The sequence below is a fragment of the Oryzias latipes genome, chromosome 8 (assembly GCF_002234675.1).
Source record: "Oryzias latipes chromosome 8, ASM223467v1".
NCBI lineage: Eukaryota > Metazoa > Chordata > Actinopteri > Beloniformes > Adrianichthyidae > Oryzias > Oryzias latipes.
In genome coordinates this window covers 12,379,467-12,400,849 of record NC_019866.2, presented here as the reverse complement: position 1 = coordinate 12,400,849, position 21,383 = coordinate 12,379,467, and the positions used below count along the sequence as shown (strand labels likewise).

Here is a 21,383-nt window from a genome sequence, read left to right as displayed (position 1 = left end):
AAAATATACTTTTTTAAATCAACATTTGTTAAACTGTTAAAGTTACACAGTTTGAATAAGTAACGATATTTCAAAAACTACATAATTATACGCTTGTAGTAGTCCTGAAGTACAACAATCCACTTTTGTGAAATTAATTTCACAAATATATTCTACCAAATTGAAAGTTAACGAAAAAAAGCATGTACCTGTTTTTTGTAGGCTTGCCTTGAACAGCCAATCAGCGGATGCATGGGCGTCACCTTACTAGCAGCCAAGTTTGTTTGACTCGAAGCGAGGGCTCCTTCTGTAGAACCAGTACAATTGACCAATAGGAATCTCGGAAAACGAGTGGGGTGATCCTACGTCACAGCCACGAATCTAGTGATTACATCATGTAATCATCCTGTAAAAGTAGAGTCGGCAGCTGGGTAGCAAATTGCACACGCTCCTGTTGCTTTGGAAATACAATAACGCTAAATTTTATTCACATTTTAATTAGAAATAAACCCTCAATACCCATGATGAAGTTTTTTTTCATGTAAATACATTAAATGTACCCCTACATCAGCAACTGCTAATATAAACAATGTTTCCCAAGTAAACATGAGCTCAAAATTAGACGGGTAAAATAACAATAACTGCGAGAGTAAGTCACTGACCTAAATAACACCATATAGTTATTGTTTTTTTTTATGTAAACCCGTATTGTTTCAAATGTAGGGACGTTATCAACGTGAGCACTTTTTTAATATTGCAGAGGTATGTGCACATACACAAGTGGGCAAAATCGCAGAACATAAAAAACACCTTAAAAATAACTTTTTTGTTTAGTTTATATAGGCTAAAAGATAATTCATTATGTTTTTCGGGTAGCAACAATATACATTTGAAGACGGAGAAAATAACACACAGTGGATAATAATGACAACATTTTGAGGTAGAGGTCACACACTGCTAGTGTTTTATTGGGCAGTTACATGTGTGCATAAGGCCAACCCAAATCTGACCATCATTACTGACAGCAGACATTATGCATGGAATATCCAAAGACAGAAAACAGGCCTGAGGTCCCCCCTCCCCATCTTTGACTTGTTGACATCCTGCATAATGACATTTAAAAAAAAAAAAGAAGAAAAAAAGCAGCAACCTCTTTTTTGACAAAACATTAAGGAATTCATTTTTGTACTTTCGAGAAACAATGTTTCAAAAAATACACTGTTATCCACTCAAACAACACTCAAAAGAATACCTTGTTAAATTTTTAGTGCCTTTCACTGTCAGCTTGGATGGTGCATGTTGTTTAAAAAGCTACAAAAATCACCAGGTAGACATGGTAAATGCATGTAACCATATAGTATGAAATGAGAAACATAAATCAAAATTGGTTGCCTAAATAAAATTCCAATATTTCTACCGTATTTAGAATTATAAATCATAAATGTTTCTCTCCACTTGGGCAATTGCATAATAAAATACTGATAAACGTGGCGTTTTAACTGCTTTTTATACGCATGGCTTCTCATAATAAATGGACACAAGTGGGACGTAATGGAAAATGGAAAGAAGATAAAATTCAAATTTTTGTGTGTGTGTTGTTTTTTTGCATACGCCAAAAAGATAAAAGTCAAAGCATGTTTGCAAAAAATCTATAAATGTCAGATGCTTGGCAGCAGTTTAAAAGAGCATATGAATACAAGAAAATAAAAGTAAATGGATAAAACAAAATGTTTTGGCTGTGGTATTAAATATAAATTAACCTTGTAATGTTTTCAGAAATTAGCTTTAATATGTTCTTGACTACATTCAGAAGCTAAAAGTCCAACATTACGAGGTATTCTTGCAGCACTAAGCAGGTACGGACTTAAGTATGGAAACAGGTTTTGTGCAAAACTAATATAGTGAGACATCTGTTTTGCCCTTTTACTGGATTCTGATGCAGGTGCTTTTTATATTGATCATATGGAGATGCTTTTTTTGGTTTTGTATTTTAATTGAAACTGTTTTAATATCCTTGAGTGAATTTGAAAGTGGGATGTTTGGCAGGTTTCCACTTTTATGCAAGTGTTGCAGATATAAGTTTTGTGCAAATTAACGATATATCTTTTAAAAAAATAATTATTATTTTTAATCTGTTTTTCCTGCATTTTTCCACAAACAAACTTGTCAAAATACATTTGACAAGTTGAATTAAGTCAAAGTTGGTCTTTAAAGCCTTTATTTTCTTTGGAATGGGGCTACAAGTGTTTGCAGCTTTCAAAGTTTATACTCCATTGGCTTTTTGGGTCTTTTCAGACACCTGAATTAAATAAAAATAAAAATAAAAAACAGGAAATCTTTCATGGGAAAATGTCTTCTCTTTAGATGTTTAGATGATCTTTAATTTTAAAAATTCCCTTTGATTTAGGAATAATGGAGATTTCTTAACAGTTTTAGGTAGGATGCAATTCCCCATAATATTCTGCTAAACTAAATTCAACATGTTAACACAAGTCTTTCCCTTATAGTGCTTTAGGAAAACTTTGTTGTTAAAGACAGATCAATAAAAAGCCTTTTAAGATTTATATTTAAAAAAAGTTATGGGTCAACAGTTTAGATCAAACCTTTAAAACATGAAATGCATAAATAAGCAAGTGGCTAAAAGTAGTAAAAAAAACAATTATTCAAAGTGTGATCTACAATAACTTAATGCATGAACCTGCATTTTACCTTCACGCTCCGTCTCTTTTGAACATAACACGTTTTTAGACTAGGTATGACTGGTTAAGTTGCCCTCATTCAGTAGAGTGTTAGACATTAGCTGCAGGGCGGCAAGTACTACATCCAACATGATCAAATGATTACATCCATCTATAAGTAAACACATCAGACTTGATGGTGTGGTAAACATCTTAGCCTTGTATGGGTTTCAGCTACATTAGCGAGAGAACGACAAAGAGGCAGAGACCACTTGCTACACCACTTACAGTCGCTGGAATGATACTAGAAGGGCGGTGCTGTGGGGACTCCTTTCAGGCAAAGACCTTTAAGAATCCTCTTGGAGGTTCTCTGACAACAGTCTACAAGGCAAAGAGGGCATCCTCCGTCCGTTCGGCCTTCTTGCGCGAGCCGCTGGGGGCGTGAGCTGGGTTTGCTTCAGGGGGAGATGGCAATGAATCTGCCGTCTTGACTCGTTCCTCCAGGAATTTATCGAAGTCTAAGAGATGAAAATGGATTTGTCTGATTCAGGGGGACATCAAAGTGGCACATTCCCACTTTTTTTCTCTTTTTTTCTGCGCAATGAGATTTTTAACCAGCTGTTACAACGAAAATCAGACAATACCTTCACTGGTCACCCCGTCCTTGGTAGTCTCCCCTTTCTTGTAAACAAAAAGAAAATAAATCATTACACAAGTTACAGGAGAATCCATTACTTTAGGGAAGAATAAAGAAAAACTTGGGAAGTTTAGTAATAAGTCAATATTGGTGACAAGGTTCAAACACCTGTTAAAGACCCACTCCAAGGAAAACCATGTTTTTGTTGTTTTTAACACGTTCTTGTGACATTTTTCTGATGATGGAGGACATATATATATAGAAAATTAAGCTCAAAATTGCATTTCTGAGACTTCCTTTATTCAAATGTTGTGAATCAGGAGCAGATGCAAAAAACGCTGTTTGAAACAAGAGCTTATTAATTGACAGAATATTTAAACAATGGGCAAGCCACAAACTCTGATGCAAATAGATCTGTGTACGTCTTCGTTTTCCTTGTCTGAGCTGGAATCTGGCTCAGAACTGTACAACTGGACAGCTCCAAAATTGCTCGCCATTTTTGTGTCACCTGTAATGTTAGTTTGGGGGCGTGAGGGGCTATAAGCTAGTGGGAGAGAGTGTAAACAAAAAGCTCTGAGGCAATAGGAAGGGGGAGTGGGGTTGCTCCACGCCAACAGACACATTTGTAATGGACTACTGCTGCTCTGCAGACACTATGTCCTAGAGAACAACACAGGTTTAATGATTTTGGCTAAAAATTGGCATAATTATAATTAAAAGAACTCTTTGAAAATTGATCAAAAGATGATCGGAGTGGGACTTTAATTTCAGGCAGGAGGAATCCACAAAAATAGAATCATAAAGAACCAGAGTCATGCAGTTCATCTCAAGGAATCTTCTTGAGTCTTTCTATAACCTCTACATGCTTAAAATTCTGCAGCTTCTTATCACTGTGTTAGCGTTGGTAAGTGTCCATCAGTGGCAAAAAAAAATATTATAATCAAGACAAAGATGAGAAGTTAAAGGAAATCAAAGTTAAATGGGTTTATTTATGTGAAATGAATGAATTGTGGCATTGAGGAGAAAAAGAAATTCTGAAGAGAAACGATAAAGAACACAAATTAAGGTTTAAAAAAAAAGTCTCACCACATCCGCACAGAGCCACTCCTCTATGTCATCCATGACAGAGGACTGCGATACGGGGATCTATGGAGCAAAGCCACGGACAAACCAAGGGGGTAGCAATAAGCCGAACAACGAAGGACAAACAACGGAAAACACGATGGAACATAAACAAAAATAACGATCATCAAAGGCTCAAGGATAAAAAAATAAAAATAAAGCAAAATTTACCATTTGCTCCAAAGACAAAATCTCTTCCGCTTGTCTGCAATTAATTGACACTGCTCTCCGCCAGAACGGATGTTCAAGTTTGTATGTTGTTCTCCTTCATTTTATGATCGCGACACGGCCTAATAGCCGCCCGCTAATGTTACACCGCGGCAATAATTATTCCACTCCATTAGTTAATTCGCAAATTGCTTGAACGCGATTTAGAGAATGATTGGGGAGTAAGATCTGAGAGCACAGGGTTGACTGAGAGGCGGGGAAAGCAACAAGACCTCAGCTGACACGCGTGAACGCCGCAGGAGGTGCATGGAGCATGAGCACCGTGTGCCGCCAACAGTGAGGGCAGGTATGTGAGCAAAGGAAGCACTTTTTTGCGCATATGCAAAAAAACACAGTCGGTGGTATGCTTTCAATAGCACAATCAGCAATTCTGTTCCAGGTCACAGCATCAACTCCACCCACTGAAAATATGTAATAGGCCAATTATGTGGCAGCAGTTTAATGTATTCAGAGACCTGCTGAAGCTCAAACTGAATCAGAATGAATGGAAAGGGATTTAAAAGAGCTACACATTTGTGCCATAAAGCAACTGAACATGTTTTATGATACGACAGATGAGTTTATGGTCTTAAGAGAATGTTTGGTCTCGAAAATGAGGTTTTGTGGACGGTAAACACAACTGCTACTGTTTTTTTATGATCCGGAAAATACACTAAAGTGTGTGCGACAATCTGTTTCAAACAGTCCAGACTTTTACAATCCCACAATCCATTTAGTGACAGAGCATTTAAAAACCCACTCCAGTGAAAATGGTATTTTTTGTGTTTTGAAAATGTTCTTGTTGCGATTTTCTGTTGATGGATGGCATTATATAAATAAAATTAAGCTTAAAATGGAATTTATGAGAACTGCTTTATTCAAATCGCTGTCAATCAGGAGCAGACAGAAAAGAAACGCAGAAAATAAAAGGGACCACAGGGACCGCTTCATTCTGCATCCACTTGGAGACGACTAGATCCATGTACGTCTCAAATCTGTACAGCTGGATAGCTCTGATACTGCTCGCCATTTTTGTGGCTCCAGTAGTTTTAGGTTGGGGGTGTGAGGGGCTGTAAGCTAGCGGGAGAGCACATAAAGAGAGAGCTCTCAGTATTGGGGAGCAGGGGCAGGGCTACTCTACGACAAACCAGAGGTGAATTTCAAGTTAACTACTGCTGCTGTGCAGAAACTATGTCTTAGAAAACGACACAGCTTTTTTGATTTGGGCTACAAAACGGCATCATAATAATGAAAAGGCCCCTATTTCCAATAGATCAAAAGATGATCAGAGTGGGTCTTTAAATGAAAAGTCAAGGTAGAGGGGCAGTGAAAGGAGAAAAAACAGTCATGCTGGAGTTTAAACATGAAGGAGCTGCAGTAAAAAAGTGAAACATTTGTAACAAAAACTCCAATGAAGTTTTGCCTTTAAAGTTAAGACAGATTTAGATGTCGTAAAAACATTTAAAAACATCGTAATGACAAACACAATAATATCATATTTTGAATTAGTTTATTAATTCTTAGAATGGGAAACTCATTTATTCCTACAGTAATAAATGAGTTCTTCACATTGTTAGGGGGAAATGGACAACATTTAATCCAACCCAGCAGGTCATTATCATCAAATGTCTTTTTTTAGCCAACAACCCTGTTCCCAAAAACATGAAAAAATAACTTACAGGATTTTTTTAAAGATATTTTTTAGATTTTATGAATCCCACAAATATGTGTCAAAGATCTAGATTGCAGCATTCGTTTTTTAGCATTTGGCAGTTTGGATCAAAGCCTGTATGCAAGGTTCATGATTAATGAGACGTACAAAAGGGCACTTCCATGTCATCACAGATGCTGGCCTTTGAACTGCACGCTCAAATGAAGCTCTCCTTTGCAGTGAGGCTGAAAGAGCCGTCGCATGTTCGTGCAGCTCCACCTGAAATGTGTAGAAAAAGTCTCAAGCGCATAACTTTACGGCTGATTTTGCACTATAGATCATTAAGTTGATGCAACACCATGCAGGTTCTGTCCTCCTCGGCTTGTAAGGTGACTCACTTCAGAAGCTGAAGAAGAGGGTTTTTAGGCTTCTTTTTGTGGACAAATGAGTATAAGTACTTTTACTTTCCTTTCATTTAAATCAGTGTACAAATGTAGAGGTTATTTAACTGTTTATTTCACTTTTCAGAGCATATGTTGACGTTTTGGAAACAGGCTTGTAATGGGTTTTCTTGTTATTGGTTGGATTTCATTGAGTTGCAGGAGTGCATGGTTGTTAAGAGTTCACATTTATCTTTAATCTATGAGAAGACTTCACTTTGAATAGTGGTAAAAAGTACTATAGACATGGGCAATTTCATGCTGAGAAGCGCAATATATTTTTTGCTATAAAACAACTATGGATTAAATACAAAATAAGACTTTTTATCAAACTACGGCCTCATTAATCAGGAAAAATCCTGCATCAAAACTGTTGTTTTTCCACAAAAACTTAGTTTAAATGAATAATTGCCACTGATATGTAATAACGATATTATTATATTACCCAAGACTAAAGTACAACATCATTGGGCACAGCGGTGGAGGTTAATGAAATGGGAAGCTTAAATGTTACAAGGATAGTTTGAGAAACGGTGAGGTGAAGCAACAAAGAGCAGCGTGTGAAGACGATGGAAGACAACGGTGATGGAGGGATAGGAGGACACACTACGGGTAGAGTCCTCACCATTCCTTGGGTAATAAGCCAGCTGTCTATGGGCAGCTCCTGATCTGCTGGATTATCATCCCCCATAACCCTCAGCTGAATCAACAACAGAATAACACCTTATACAAGAGAAGAAAGGCCCCCACCACAGCAAAGCACACAGAGAAGACAGAAGAGAAGTAAAAGAATGCAAGAGACGGCCGTCATTGAAATCGGGGGGGGGGACAGAGAAAAAATATTCTATGAAGATGAGATAAATGAAAAGAGAAAAAGGTGGAGACTTCAATTGGAAAAAGTCATAATAAACAATAACTAAAAATGTAAGGTGTCAATATTTGTGTGTGTTGGTGGATCATTTACAAAAAGTAACTTCTCTACTTATTAATACAAATTCAAACAAGTGGTTTGTGAAGAAGAAGCTGAAAACCTGACACACAACATCTTTACGTTTCTGTGAAAACAGCTTCTGGAAACCACATCTGCTTCTGAATTCTAAATCATTCCTAAAGTTACTTTTATAGTGTTTGAGCTTTGCAAATGTAAAACAAATACCGTAGCTCCTACTTTCTCAAAGTTATCTCTGTGCTCTTCCATTAGGATTTAGCGGTTTGGACTTTAAAATGAGAGTAGCATCAAATGACACTGTGACAGGAAAAACAGGCGGGGCTTATGGGGTAACGCTCTACTTAATGAAATGCCTCATTGTACTCACCCCAACTGTGTTCTGCTGTCTAATGTCCAAAGCTGAGGCCAGACCGCCCAGAGCCTGAGGGTCCTCATATTTGACACTGTGCACAAAACCAGACACATCAGTCAGAAAGGAGCAGTAAGCTATTATTATATTAACACCACTAATAGAGCAAATACAGAAAAAGGTTTTATTTTTCAACATTCTGACCGGTGTGACATTGACTGGTGTATTTCAAGGTCATCTTCTGATACTTTGCCATTTTATTAAAGAAAATATTACCTATTCTTTTATTTACTCTGAGCAATGTGTGGACAGAAAAAGGAAAATAAAACACATTTCCAATAAGAGTACATTTTAAAATATTCTCCAGTTGGAACAAAACAGGGAATGCGGCTGAAATAAAACAAAAAGAAATGCATTTCTCTCCTGTTTAAGGCACATTCAAAAAAGTACCGTTTAGAAATTTAAAAGACTTTACAGAAATGTATTAATATAAACCATTTTTCTTTTGCTTTTTATTATTTATTCAATTTTAACATCATAGAGTACAGTGGTCCCTCGCTATATTGTGGTTCACATCTGTCTGTGTAGTGAGGGGTTTAAAACATCTGTAATCCTAAAGGAGGAAATGCTGGACGCCTAAATGCCCAAATAAAAATGATACATCTAAAGATAAGCATATTTTTGCTTCACTTAAATTTAGTTTGAAGTAATTACACAGAGGAGAAAACTAAACTAACTACATACTTTTTACGTTGTTCCGCCAGAGAGCTGCTCCTGGTCTGGGCAAACATGTCAAAATCATCTTTGTTGTGACCCGGCAGAGAAGACAGGGTACCACTCACACTGTTGGAGGATACATCTGCATACAGGAACAGGGGAGACATAAGGAAGCGGAAAAGATGTTTTTTCAAAAAATATAATGGTCATAAAAAGCACAATAAGTAAACATAACTCTAAACACCGCAATAATTATAATTTTTCAATAGAAGACTGCTAATCTTAAGACTTTTTGGTTAACAATATCCATGTATATAATAATGTATTACCTTTGGAACACAAATGAACTATTTTTTTTAAATCATTTTATTTTCCTGAGTTCTTTTCCAACCAACCCACCCTGAGGCCTCCGTGACGGTGCCGCCCATTTCATAACGTGAGTCGGCCTCTGCCGTGTGTCTGCGTTTGGCCCACAAAGACAGATATGCATATTGCGCATATAAAAGAAAAGAGTTTTTGCCGGTCACTGTTAGCTGGCAACGCAGACTCTTCCTGGAAGGGGCTGTTCTGACTTTTCTACAACACAATGTGAGAACCTGCTCATTTTCGTTGGTTGGGAGGGGCTGGTCTGCCACATTTAACTTTGGGGTTTCTTTTTGTGAGGAATGAACATTATAATACAATTGAGCTCAAAGAATTGATTTTGCATGATATTGGCTCTTGCAGTGGACAGCACAAAAAGAGACAAACGATATCTGAGTCTGTGAAAGATTACATCATTTTGAAGCTTTATTAAGGGAGCCTCTAGCTTTTGTAGCTGGAAATGAATTGCTATGTCACACGAGTCAGATTGCTTTGACCATTTTTTTCTTCTACTTGACACTGAAAAGGATCTACAGTACAGACAAAAGGTTGGACACACCTTCTCATTCAAACAGTTTTCTTCATTTTCATGACATGAAGCAAAAGGTGGTTACTATGAAGAACTAAGAATATGACATATTTTCAGTTGTTTCACACTTTTTTGTTATGTATATAATTCCACATGTGTTTATTCACAGTTTTGATGCCTTGAGTGTGAATCTACAATTTACACAGTCATGAAAATGAAGAAAACTCTTTGAATGAGAAGGTGTGTCCAAACCTTTGGTCTGTACTGCATGTAGGTTGTATTTTTACATTTAAACTTAAAAAAATGGAAGCTTTAAAATTAAATAGAGCATTTTAGTTATTTACATGGAAATCAATCGAGTTAACTCTGACTTATTGCAGCCTATGTTTTTAACCATTTAGTAACACTTGTTAAAAGAACAAGATCAGGTTTTTACCCAGATTGGCCAGTGCAGAGGTAAGCGAGCCTGGAGCTGGACTGTGGGCTGGAGGAGCGGCGGCTCCACCAGTCAAGCTTTGTGGAGGACTGGATGTGATCCTTGGTGTAACCACAGCCGGAGAGCCTGGGCCCAGGTCTATTAGGTTGTCCTCTATAGCGTCACTTAACATCTGAGAGGCAATAAAGAAGAAAGCAAAGATATTAAAGTAAATAAACGCCTCTGAGGATCTGCAAAATTGGAAAAGAGTGAAGTGCTAACAGAGGATGGACTGTGAAATATCAGGTAAACATCTGTGCTTTGGAGACTTCGGGAAGGAACTTAGAGAAACACTGTGACACATGGCACCTCAATTTTGACAGCCTGCTTTGTAAGATGCAGAGAGACGTTTCCTGGTATTTCACACAAACAAACTAAAATTCTAAGATAAATAATGATCAAGCTGTAAAGAGCTAAAAAGACTGGTCTTAAAGACACGGCCAAGGAGTTTTAGTGTCTTTATTTCTACAGTGCGGCAAAAAAGCATTTTTTCAGTCTCCAATCATGCAAGTTCTTTCATTAAAAAGGTGAGAGAGGCCCATAGTTTTCATCATAGGTATACCTCAACTATGAGAGACAAAATGAGAAAAATACATACAGAAAATCACATAGTCTGATTTTTAAAAGAATTAATTTGTACATTTTGTAAATTATGATGGAAAATTAGTATTTGGTCACCGACAAGCAAGATTTCTGGCTCTCAACAGACCTTCTTCTGTAAGAGAATTGATCCTCTGTATTAATAGCACCTGATTGAACTAGTTATCTATGCATAAAAGACACCTGTCCACAACCTCAAACATTCAAATAGCAAGAATCCCAGAAGCACACGGGGGACCTAGTAAATGACCTGCAGAGAGCTGCAACAAAAGCTACCATCAGTATCCCACTACACTGCCAACGACTCAAATCCTGCAGTCCCAGAAGCATTTCAAGGTCCTGGAGTGGCCTAGCCAGTCTCCACATCTGAACTCCATAGACAATCTTTGAAGGGAGTTGAAAGTCTGTGTTGCCCAGCAACAGAACCAAGACATTGCTGCTCTAGAGGAGATCTGCATGGAGGAATGGGCCAAAATACCAGCACCCGTTTGTGGAAACCTTGTGAAGACTTACAGAAAACATTTGACTGCTGTCATTGCCAACAAAGGCTATATAACAAAGTGTTGAGTTGAACTTTTGTTATTGACCAAATACTTATTTTCCACCAGCATTTACAAATAAATTCCTAAAAGAAAATCAGACAATGTGATTTTCTGGATTCTTCGTTTTCTTATTTTGTCTCTCATTGTTGAGGTACACATATAATGAAAATTACAGGCCTCTCTCATCTTTATAAATGGGAGAAATTGCACAATTTCTGGCTGACTAAACACTTTCATGCCCCACTGTATATGAAAAGCCTTTGTGGAGGAAACTTACCCCATTATTCTGAGCAGCTCTACCCATCCTGTACCTCTCATATCTGTAAACAACACAAAACAAAGTTAAGATTTTAAAGTGTGCTTTAAGGCTGGGTTTCAAAAAAGACCTTTGATCTGAAAAATCTTCATATGAATCAAGGAAGGAAGAAAAAGTAACAGAAAAACTACTTTTTTTTCCTTGCACATAATGAAATCTACAAATAAAATTTGATATCTTAAGCCAAAAAAATATTTCTTAATACAGTGTTAACAGGTTTATATAGCTTTTGTTGCTATAGACCAGTGGTCCTTTTTAAAGGCCAGCCTGTACAAGGCTGAATTTGAAGTTCTATTTTTTCCGCTTTCCTTCTCTAATTATTAACATATAAAATCTAATTACTTTGATAAAACTATCCAACGTGAAATCCAGACGGTTTCTGAATGTTGTTAGATATCTTACACAGAATATAAATTCACTAAAACAAATTTTGCTGATTTGTGTGCAATCTTTCTGGTCTGTGAAAACCAAACTACGAAATTACAAAACCAGACGCCGACTTCAGATTCATTTCATTTTTAAAGTGTGGCAGAAAAGTATAAATACATAAAATTATCCAACCATCACAAAAACTGGTATTTTCTTAATAGAATAACAAACAAGAACCTATAGTCACTACATATTATGCAGGGAACAACTGCCTTAACAAAACCATATTTTGAGTAGAACTCCAAAGAAAAATGTATTTTTCTTTGGAGTCTAAGGTTCTTATTTAACCTGCTCTTCTTAAAAAATGAAACGTCCCAAAGATATATATTTTTATTGACTTTGCTAGCTTAGGGGCTTTCAATTTAGTGGTTAGAGCAGCCTCTTTAACACACGTGTCCAAGCCAAGCATCTTGACATGCGTCAATAGTCATACATGGATGTGGAGGAGAGAATCCAGTAGTTTTTCAAAATAAGAAATGATTCAGAATCAGTTAAACACATAAAACAGAAACGATGTACATTATATATGTTTTTCTCTGCTGCTCGGTACCAAGTGGCCCACAGCCCTATTCAGTATGGTCCAACACACACACACACACCTTTCATATCGAAGGAAGATGTTGTTGAGGTCGTCATTGACGTGTAGCAGCTCCTCTGTCACTTCCTCGTTAGACACACGAGAAATCAGCTCCACCACCCTCTGCTGCATCGCCCGGCATGTTCTGTTCAGCTCCTGGATTGATGGACACATGGAGCAGATTGAAAGGTTGATCAAAGCTAGACAGAAAAATATGTAATCTCCAAAAACAGGCAAACAGAAATCAAAATAAAGCATCAAGCTGCGTCTACTTAATGTTCAATTAACCCTTGATGCAGTCATTGTGAAGTCCACAACCATTTTGAGGTGAGGAACATACAGATCATTGCCTAACTTCATTCCACTAAATCAGGGGGAAAAAGGAACAGTAGGAGTCACAATAGGCAAAGTGTGGTTATTAAAGCTGGCACAGAATCCACAGAAAAGAGCCAGATCCTTGGAGCTGACACGAATACCTGAGAGGATTTGGCCTGAGGCGATTAAACTCTACACGGGTCTCTCAACACTGGTCGATTGCCAGCTCTAGGACTTATTCCTTTAGCTCTGGGTGGGTTATGGAAAATAAAGTTTAAAAAAAAAAGTAAATAGATAAATAAAATTACAAAGCACCGCCCCCCGGTGGCTGCAGTGAAGAACTTGACTTAAAGCAGTGCAATTATCTGACAATTTAGAATTATCTTTGTAAAGATTAAGTCATATATTGTTATTCAACACTCAATTCTAAAGTGTTTGTGGTTATTTTGAAACTGTTAATGTATGAAGTTTTCTGAACTCTGAAATGAACAAATGAAAATGTAGTTATTTGGGATGTTACACTTCTAAAAATCTGAAAAAAAATGTGCTGGTCTTACCTGGAGCAGTTCCCGGTCTGAGGCACTTTCCTGACCAGGAAGCATTTCCGTCAGCATCTCTGACATGACTTTAATGTTGCCTCTCACTATGTCCAACTCGCTGCGAAGCCGGGCAATCTGGTAGGTGGATGGTAAACCATTAGGAATGACCGATCAAAGCAAGCTGAAGTCACAGGACAGCCGAGTAGACGGGTGGGATGAAGAGCAGCTCACCTGTTCAGGGGTCGCCGTGATGGGGCCGGGCACGGCAGAGGTGGGCGTGGCAACAGCAGCGGGTGGGGTGGGTGTTGGAGTTGTTGCAGCGGGTGCAGATGGAGCGAGGTATTTCATCATGGCGGGATCTATCTCTGGTGTTCCCTGTCATGGGGAAAAAATTATCCAATGATGGCTGAACTCCATCTTTTGAAGCTGCATTTAGTAGATGAAGCTTGGGGAAATAATCTTCTATTGGATGTCATCAGTCCATAGCTTTGTTGTAAAGAAAACACAACCACTCGCCTGTACTTTAACATATTTACGGTTTAAACAACAGTTTACGCACAACTCTCTACAGGTTACCCTATACAGAATAGGAACTCCTTCTAGACCAGAACAGCATTCCGTTGTTGCTGTTCTGATTTCGATTTCATTGTTTTGTTTGGAGGATTGTCTTTTTGCATTAATCCAACCTTAGCCAAACTTTAACTCTGTCATTCCCTTCCTTATGGTTTTTCTTTTGAAGAGTTTGTGATTCAGTCTTGAACGTTTTGTTTGACTAGTCTAAATGTCCAAATTCCTCATTTTGATTGAATGCAGAACTTCTAACTCTCTTATTCTCTATGTTGTGCTTCTGCTTACTCTCTGAGGTGTGTGAATGGGAGACAGCGCATCCAGATCCGCCATTGGGAACTCCACCCCCTTCCTCTTCAGTTCTTCGTAAATGTGGACCACCCCTGTTAGATCGGGACTGCTTCTGAAGGCATCGGCCCAGGACTGTCACAACACAGAGAAATACTCGAAATTATCAATTTTCCATTTAAAAAGCCAATTTCGTGCATAATATTCCTGCAAATACACCCTACTAGAACAGAGTATTTTTTAGCATCATGCAGAAAACATCTCAAAGTTTCTGGGGCTTTTCTACCTGGATAAGTGACAACACTTTGTCTTGAACTATCGTGGGAGGATTTGCTTTGGGGGAAATGATTTTGACAAGAACACCATCAATGAAATCTCGGTTTGCAACCTGGGCGTGAAATCTGTGACCACAGTTCTTCACACATGTCTCCAGAACCTGTGAAGCAGAAGAGAGGTGGAACCAGGAGATGTTAGCTCGTGTCAAAAAGCACCACCTATCATTTCGGAGGACGGAGTTTTCGAGCTTACAGTTAAAGTCCCACTCCAATCATCCTTTGATTTATTGTAAAAGCGTTCCCAGTGGTCTTTTCACGAAGGTTATGATGTTTTCTAGGACATAGTTTCTGCAAAAACGGTAGTAGTTCATTGGAAATTTGCCTCTGAGTTGTGAGAGGAGACTGTTGGCACGGAGTAAGTCCACCTAAACATTCTGTCATCCATCTGTTTACAGCCCCTCACACCCCTAGACTAACGTTACCGGTGCAACAAAAATGGCGAGCAGTCATTCAGGTTTGAGTCAGATGTCAGCTCAGATGAGGAAAACAAAGACATACATGGATCTATTTGTCTACAAGTGAATGCATCAGAATAGAGCGGAGCAGGGAGCTTAAAATTAAACTTAAAGTTGAAGTCCCAGATGTTTGTGTTCTCGCTCTGGGCGAGTTTGAAGGCTTGCTGTTTCGCATTACCCAGAGGGTAAAAATAAAAATAAGAATAAAATCAGGGGAGCTTTTTCATTATTGCCTCGATGAAAATAAGAAGAATATAATAAAGCTCAGGAGGCCCGAGCAGGCTTGCTTGCCATCCCGCAGTGGGTTTCTGTCTGGCCGCCAGCTGGCCTTCCGGGACCCGGCATAGTGATCGGTATCACTCCAGCTCCATCGGCCCTGCAACAGATTGTCCAGGGTGTACCCGATTTGGTTCAGACGGGTAACAAATCACGCCGCGCTGCTTCCAGACCTTTGTACTGCACCCTTCTATAAAATCGCACCGCTGGACCTCAGATTCCATCTGTACCATTGACTTAACATTGAAACTGGCCGTCTCTACCGCGCAAATTGGGTTTGGTGTGAACGCAGCTTAGCTGTAAACCGTAATCCTAAACTGAACCCCTGGTCGAGGTCCCTGGGGCCAAGATCAAAGTTCAGCACTGACCGCACGTATTTGGAAAATTACGTGCGAATAGTTTTTCTGGCATTTGATTTTATTTGCTGTGCAAGGTAATTCAACCATTTTCACAGTTTCTGAGACTGTCAGTCTGTGTCGTTTGTGTCCCCCCCTTGTATAAAGCTATTCACTCATGCAAGGCACAGCTAGCAGAAGGGGGGGGGGGGGGGGTAGTCAGCATCAATGGCCACGCCCATGCAGGGGAGATTTTGGCAACAGAGGCTTCAGAGGCTTCAGACAAACATGAAATATGGCTTTTTATGAAATTTAAGTTGTGAGATTTTGGTTAAAAACTTCTTTGTTGTGATTAAAACACCACTGGGAACGTTTTTATTAAAAAAAAATTGACATAGGGGGAATTTACCAGGTGTTTACACCTTATGACCAAGATTGACTTATAGCTTAACTTCACACGTTTTTCCTTATTCTTCCCTAAAGAAATGAATTGTTCCTGTAATTTGTGTAATGATTTGTGTTTCCTTTTGTTAAATAGAAAGTGGATACTACCAAAGAAGGGGTGACCAATGGAGGTACACAATTTTCATTGGAGTGGGTCTTTAAAAGGACTTCCTGACACAACTGTGCCACCTGCTGATGGGAATCAGCAACTGCGTTGTTTTCTTAGTAACCAAGATATTTAGTGATTTTTTTAAGGGAAACTAGTAATGAATGGGTAAATCCAGCTGATATTTATAAAAACCATAAAAAAAATATAGTAAACATTTCACTTCTTACCGTCAGCCCCAGCATGACCTCTCTGTAATTCCTATTCCCACTCAGCCTTTTTTTTAGCGCCCTCACGGCATCTTTTGGCCTGTAAAGGAACAGAAAAAAAGGTTTAGCATTTTCTCTGAATATCTATTCTCAACCCATTGCTAAGTCTGACAGAACAAGCACTTTCCAGCACTAAAAACACAAAGACGCACGCCTGTCAGCAAAACTGTGACAGATACAAAGACGGGCCGACGATGCACCATCTGGGCTTCTTCTCGTTTTGCAGCATGGCTCTCCTCAGGCAAGATCAAAACTACTCATGTGAGGCAGGTTCAGACTGGCTTTCTGCCCAACACTCCTCTAGACTGAATATGAAACCCATTAAGCCTGATCCGATTCCTTTATTAGCTTAGGTATGAAGCTGCTGAAAACAGACAAATGTAGGCAGGAAATGGTTGGAAATATATCTTTCTAATTCATATGTTGTTAAAGATTGTTTGTAACATTTGGCTTTTGAAACAGAATGGAGCATCTGTTTGGTTTTATTTGGTGTCTTTCTGTACCATCTGTTGTCACACTTGTGGTACTAGATAGTTTGTCACATGAAAGCACAAGGAAACATATGTTAACATCTTGGAAAAGTAGCTCTAAGGTGATTTTGTTGTAAGTCAGCCATTCTCGATGTGAGATTCTGGAGCGTTTGCTGCATGTGTTTGTTCAGAGGTGGAAGAAAGAACCCTGTCAGGGCAACACGTGTGGGGGGAAAAGGAATGTGACCAGAGCCAGAGAAAAAAAGAAAAAGAACATGAAAATAGAAGGTTTTAGAAGAGAAAAAGACATTTTTCCTATAAACTTTTTTCTATTAGTGGAACTTTAGTGATACATCTGCATTCTAATCGGTTTTTTACGTCTCGCCGGTAATTTATGGCTATTCTCTGTTGAAAGTCGGAGTTTAAACGCTAAAGACGAAACAGTAAGTAATCAGTCTTTGCAACGTCATGTTAGCACTACTTCTAAGGACTCCGATGTGAAATCTTGCGATTTTTGGGGCTCAAAAAAATCAAAGCTCACTCGTAAAAAATGCCACGAAGCACCAAAGAAATTGTCTCTTTATTTTGAAAGTGAGCAAACCTTATAAACCCGTTATAAAATTCAAAAGGTACAACAGGAAAAACAAATTTTCAAAACAATCATGCTACATAAGAATAAGGGTTTAGTCTTTTATTTAAAAAAAAAACAAGTTTAGATTTTGAAAAGCTTCTAATATTATAGATTTATGTTGTAACTGTCATCCATGGTATAGAAATTTTACAAACCGAGTTAAAATTCTTTTAAAAATTGCTTTTAATGAATGCTAATTAAATGAATCGTTACGGTTAATTTTGCCATTTTATTTTTTTAAATGCTGGTAAGTGTGAGTGCAATGCCATCGACTGAACTGAATCTGTGTTACTACAAGTCAGAGCAATTTGATGCACAAAGACTTTTATTCCTCGTAAATGCTAGAAAAATATCATGGAGGAATACTTTCAGGAACTGAACAGTTTCAAAACCCCTTCAGGTTCAGCACTTTTAAATGATAGATGATGTAAGGTTTTAATTATTCATTCAGTGGGTCAAGACAAAGGCCTTTGTGTGGAGTTGTGTGTTTGTGTGTGTGCTTGACTAAAACAATAGTCAGTGTATTATTTGCTCGAGTCCCTCTGCCAGCCCAAAGCAAGAACAAATGTTTCCTTACAAACTGCTGGGAGACCAGAGGTGACTCTGGACCAGATACCACCATCACGCCTACAAATGATGGTCCCAAGCAAATAAACCAGGAATCATTCATTTCGTTTGCTCACCCTTCATCCGTTTCATTTATGATGTCACAGATCTCCATGTTGAGCGTCCAGTCCTCATTCTGGAGGCCTCCGTCTGTAGCTTTCTCTGTTGCAAAACATGAGAAGGTTAATGCCACTTATCCAAGGAAAGGGTTTGACTGCAGACATGCAGACTAACGTCGCTCTTTTTGTTTGTTTCTAATAAATCATAGAAGTAACGGGTGGCTTTCTGTCCTGATCAAAACTGTTCCAAATCAACCAAAAAGCTAGAAAAACTAATTCCTCACAAGAGAATAGAAAAACATCCCTTCATACAAATAGGTCTGATTTAGTCCAGTAAAGACATACAAAGAATGTCCAACAAAAGAATAGTAGCTGACTGTGTTTTCCTTTTTATTCATTCATAACTAACAACTAATAACAGCCAGAAGTGCTGGGATATAGTCTCAGGTTGAGAGTTAGAGAACAAGGAGGCTGGAAGTTTTCCTCCCCTCTTATCCATCCCTTTCAGGCGCCAGCAGCTCCTCAGGTGCATAAAAATGCATTGAATCGAAAGAAATGATTGAGTGCAACGCGAGAACCCAACAGGCAAGTGGAAGGTGGCAATGAATGCAGCCAGACGTACTGAAACCAAAACCCTAAATTGATCTACTTACTATTTATTATATTCTGGTCTCCATGTTTTAGATTTCAAGACTCTGTAAAGTATTGCCACTCATGTTGGGCTTTTTCTTTTTTTGCTCCTGTTCCCCATAGAGATGTAGCAGTAGAAAAAAATAACTTCTTCTATTTGTTTTGGCCTGGCTTTCACTGGCTTAGATTGAGCTGATTCTCAATATGTGGGTTTTGAGTTGGAACATGAAAAGCTCCTCTCCCTTTGGGCTCAGAGCCACCGAGCAGGGTGTCAATCCACAAACAGCCACAACATTTTTAAGAATCATCAACAGCTGAGTCCTAATCTTCACTTTCACATCTAAAGACTTGGCAAACACAGTGTCGGCCTTTTGTTTGGCCAAACAAATGTGTGTAGCTGTTGCTAGATTCACGTTAATTTATCCTTAGGCGTGAAGAGGACGGTAAAACCCGTTGCTGCCTTCTGCCGTTTCGGTGCTAAGCTGTGGAGCACGAACGGCGACCTTTAGGTCAGCAGCTTCTGCTCCTGCCACGTCCAGCCTAATCTCCTAAAGGGGATTGCCATGTCATGGCAGGGCAGGGCAGAAGAAGCAGCACAGGAGGAGACAGGACAAAAATGAAGTGCATTAAATTATCATGGAGGGGTGCCCGGATCGTAGCATTCATGCACATTTAAAGACACGGCAGCCGAGTATTAACACCACTAATGAAGCGGGTCGGTCACGTGGCTTAAAAAGAGCCAAGCAGTGCCATGCACATGCCAACAAAGATTTAAAAAAAAGTCCTTCTATGGCTCCTCGGATTAGACTTTTAAGACTTTTTTCCACACAAACATTTTTCTGCTCTATTTCAATATAGTAAATAAAACTTAGCAGCATTGTATCCTTCTCTTTTGTTGAGTATAAAGATCGATTAATTCTTTGTTGAGTTAAACACATCATTGCAATTGACTGGTTTATAAAAGCTCCACTGGGAACACAGACAATTCTGTGAAATTCAGCTAAATGCTACATCTACACGACAACTTATCAGAAAAATAAATATGCATCCTTTACGAGCTGAGAAAGGCAAAAATAGTTGAACATTTCCTGCTTTTTTATTCAGTTTGGAAGGCCAAGAGCTGCAACAGCTGAGTATGACTTAGGAGACAAATATATAGCAAAAGGAGTATTAGTAAAATGAATGCACAGCAGAAACATAATGATTTTCCTAAAACAGACATGATTTCAACCAATCTAGATCAAATAAATACATCTAAAGAACTAAAAAAGGAGAATATTAGATAAGATATTGCAAAGACTATGGCTAAAATGTCAGCAGAAGCAGAGGTGTAAAGCTGTTGTACTGTGTAGATGTGCATCATTCCTCCAGACTGTGATTTACCAGATTTCAATGATATTTGCATGATCATCATGCATCCAAAAATCCTTTTTTTATTTATGGAATTGAGCCAAACACACATTGTAGTACTGAAAACTGTCTTTGTTTGCACCAAGACTAAATGAAAAATCACATTCATTTTAACTGAGTCCACTTACTTACTACTGGAAATGAAATACCTAATAAAATAGATGCTACAGGATTACATAAATACGCTACGCCGCATATATTTTTCATTTAATGTCCATGAAGAAGGTGTAAAGACAAAAATGAAAAAGACAACACGCCCTGTCTGTCAACACAATCTTTATGATTTTAACGTTGTTTTGTTCGTTTCAAAGCGTTATAATATCATAACACATCAGATGCTATGTGAACGACTTAGCATCACAAGTTATCACTGTCAATTACAGTGATGAGTTGTGATTACAGTGTTTTTTACTGTTACAGTGTAATGCACTAAGTTCGGTTAGTTTGTTGTTAACATGAGCTTAGCTAAGTAGATGACGTTAGAACATGCCAGCTAGCTCCTTTTTTCCCCTCAGAGTCTTAGTGCAAATTCTCGAAATTCATACTGCACTAAAACAAAAACCTTTTCAACTCTGTAACACAATTTAGGGACATACCTATGCATTGGCCCACGGGTGTGCTATAAGGATTTCCAAGTAAGAACTCCATTTCGACAACAACCAAAACGCTTAGGGAGGACAGAAGCTGAGGCCCATAGGAGGCACAGTCAAGACCCGCCCACCGAATCCTATTGGTCAAAACTTACAATACCTGATATGCAATTGGTTGATGTCAATGTCTGTCAAAAGTATCAACAAAAAGACCCTCTGCTTAGATTTGTCTTTTTCCTTATTTCTAATGGTACAGTCTAACAAGTTTATTTATTTATTTATTTATTTATTGTTACGAAATTTGACATGTTTAAAAGTAGAGATGCACTGCAAAAATCATTTTTTATTAAACTTTTTTTCTGTATAAACCATTTCAGATCACATAGACGTCTCCATAAATAGACGGTATTCGGAGCTTTGGTTTTACCTTTCTAAGTTAAGTTCGAAAGATTGTCTAATTGTTCTTTTTTCCCCCGAGTCAATCTTGGGCACGTGAAC

General features: G+C 38.3%; 1 protein-coding gene across 6 annotated transcripts; it reads right to left on the bottom strand.

The window, feature by feature from the left end:
• Positions 1 to 915: 915 nt before the first annotated feature.
• Positions 916 to 21,006, bottom strand: tom1l2 (target of myb1 like 2 membrane trafficking protein). Of its 6 annotated transcripts, XM_020705336.2 has the most exons (16): positions 20,892 to 21,006; positions 18,274 to 18,358; positions 16,451 to 16,529; positions 14,556 to 14,705; positions 14,270 to 14,404; positions 13,646 to 13,789; positions 13,433 to 13,549; positions 12,583 to 12,716; positions 11,516 to 11,558; positions 10,058 to 10,229; positions 8,757 to 8,871; positions 8,031 to 8,106; positions 7,340 to 7,414; positions 4,381 to 4,440; positions 3,302 to 3,338; positions 916 to 3,175 (listed from the first exon to the last, which is right to left on the bottom strand). In XM_020705336.2, exons 1-16 carry the CDS (start codon positions 20,941 to 20,943, stop codon positions 3,039 to 3,041), a joined length of 1,611 nt encoding a protein of 536 aa, XP_020560995.1. In that variant the 5' UTR covers positions 20,944 to 21,006; the 3' UTR covers positions 916 to 3,038. The 6 variants fall into 6 exon arrangements, 5 of the variants coding, with proteins under 5 accessions (XP_020560995.1, XP_020560996.1, XP_011476533.1 ...); XM_020705337.2 differs by lacking the exon at positions 4,381 to 4,440; XM_011478231.3 differs by lacking the exon at positions 7,340 to 7,414.
• Between the last annotated feature and the right edge of the window lie 377 nt (positions 21,007 to 21,383).

Bases quoted from the DNA above. Each gene is read 5' to 3' on its own strand.
- tom1l2 (XM_020705336.2), bottom strand. From the start codon at position 20,943: ATGGAGTTCTTACTTGGAAATCCTTATAGCACACCCGTGGGCCAATGC. The intron at 12,717-13,432 runs GTAAGACCAGCA...CCATCAATCCAG, and splicing joins CAGACCGGGAACTGCTCCAG to GAGCTGAACAGAACATGCCG. The intron at 10,230-11,515 runs GTAAGTTTCCTC...ATTGCCTCTCAG, and splicing joins GAGCTGCTCAGAATAATGGG to ATGTTAAGTGACGCTATAGA.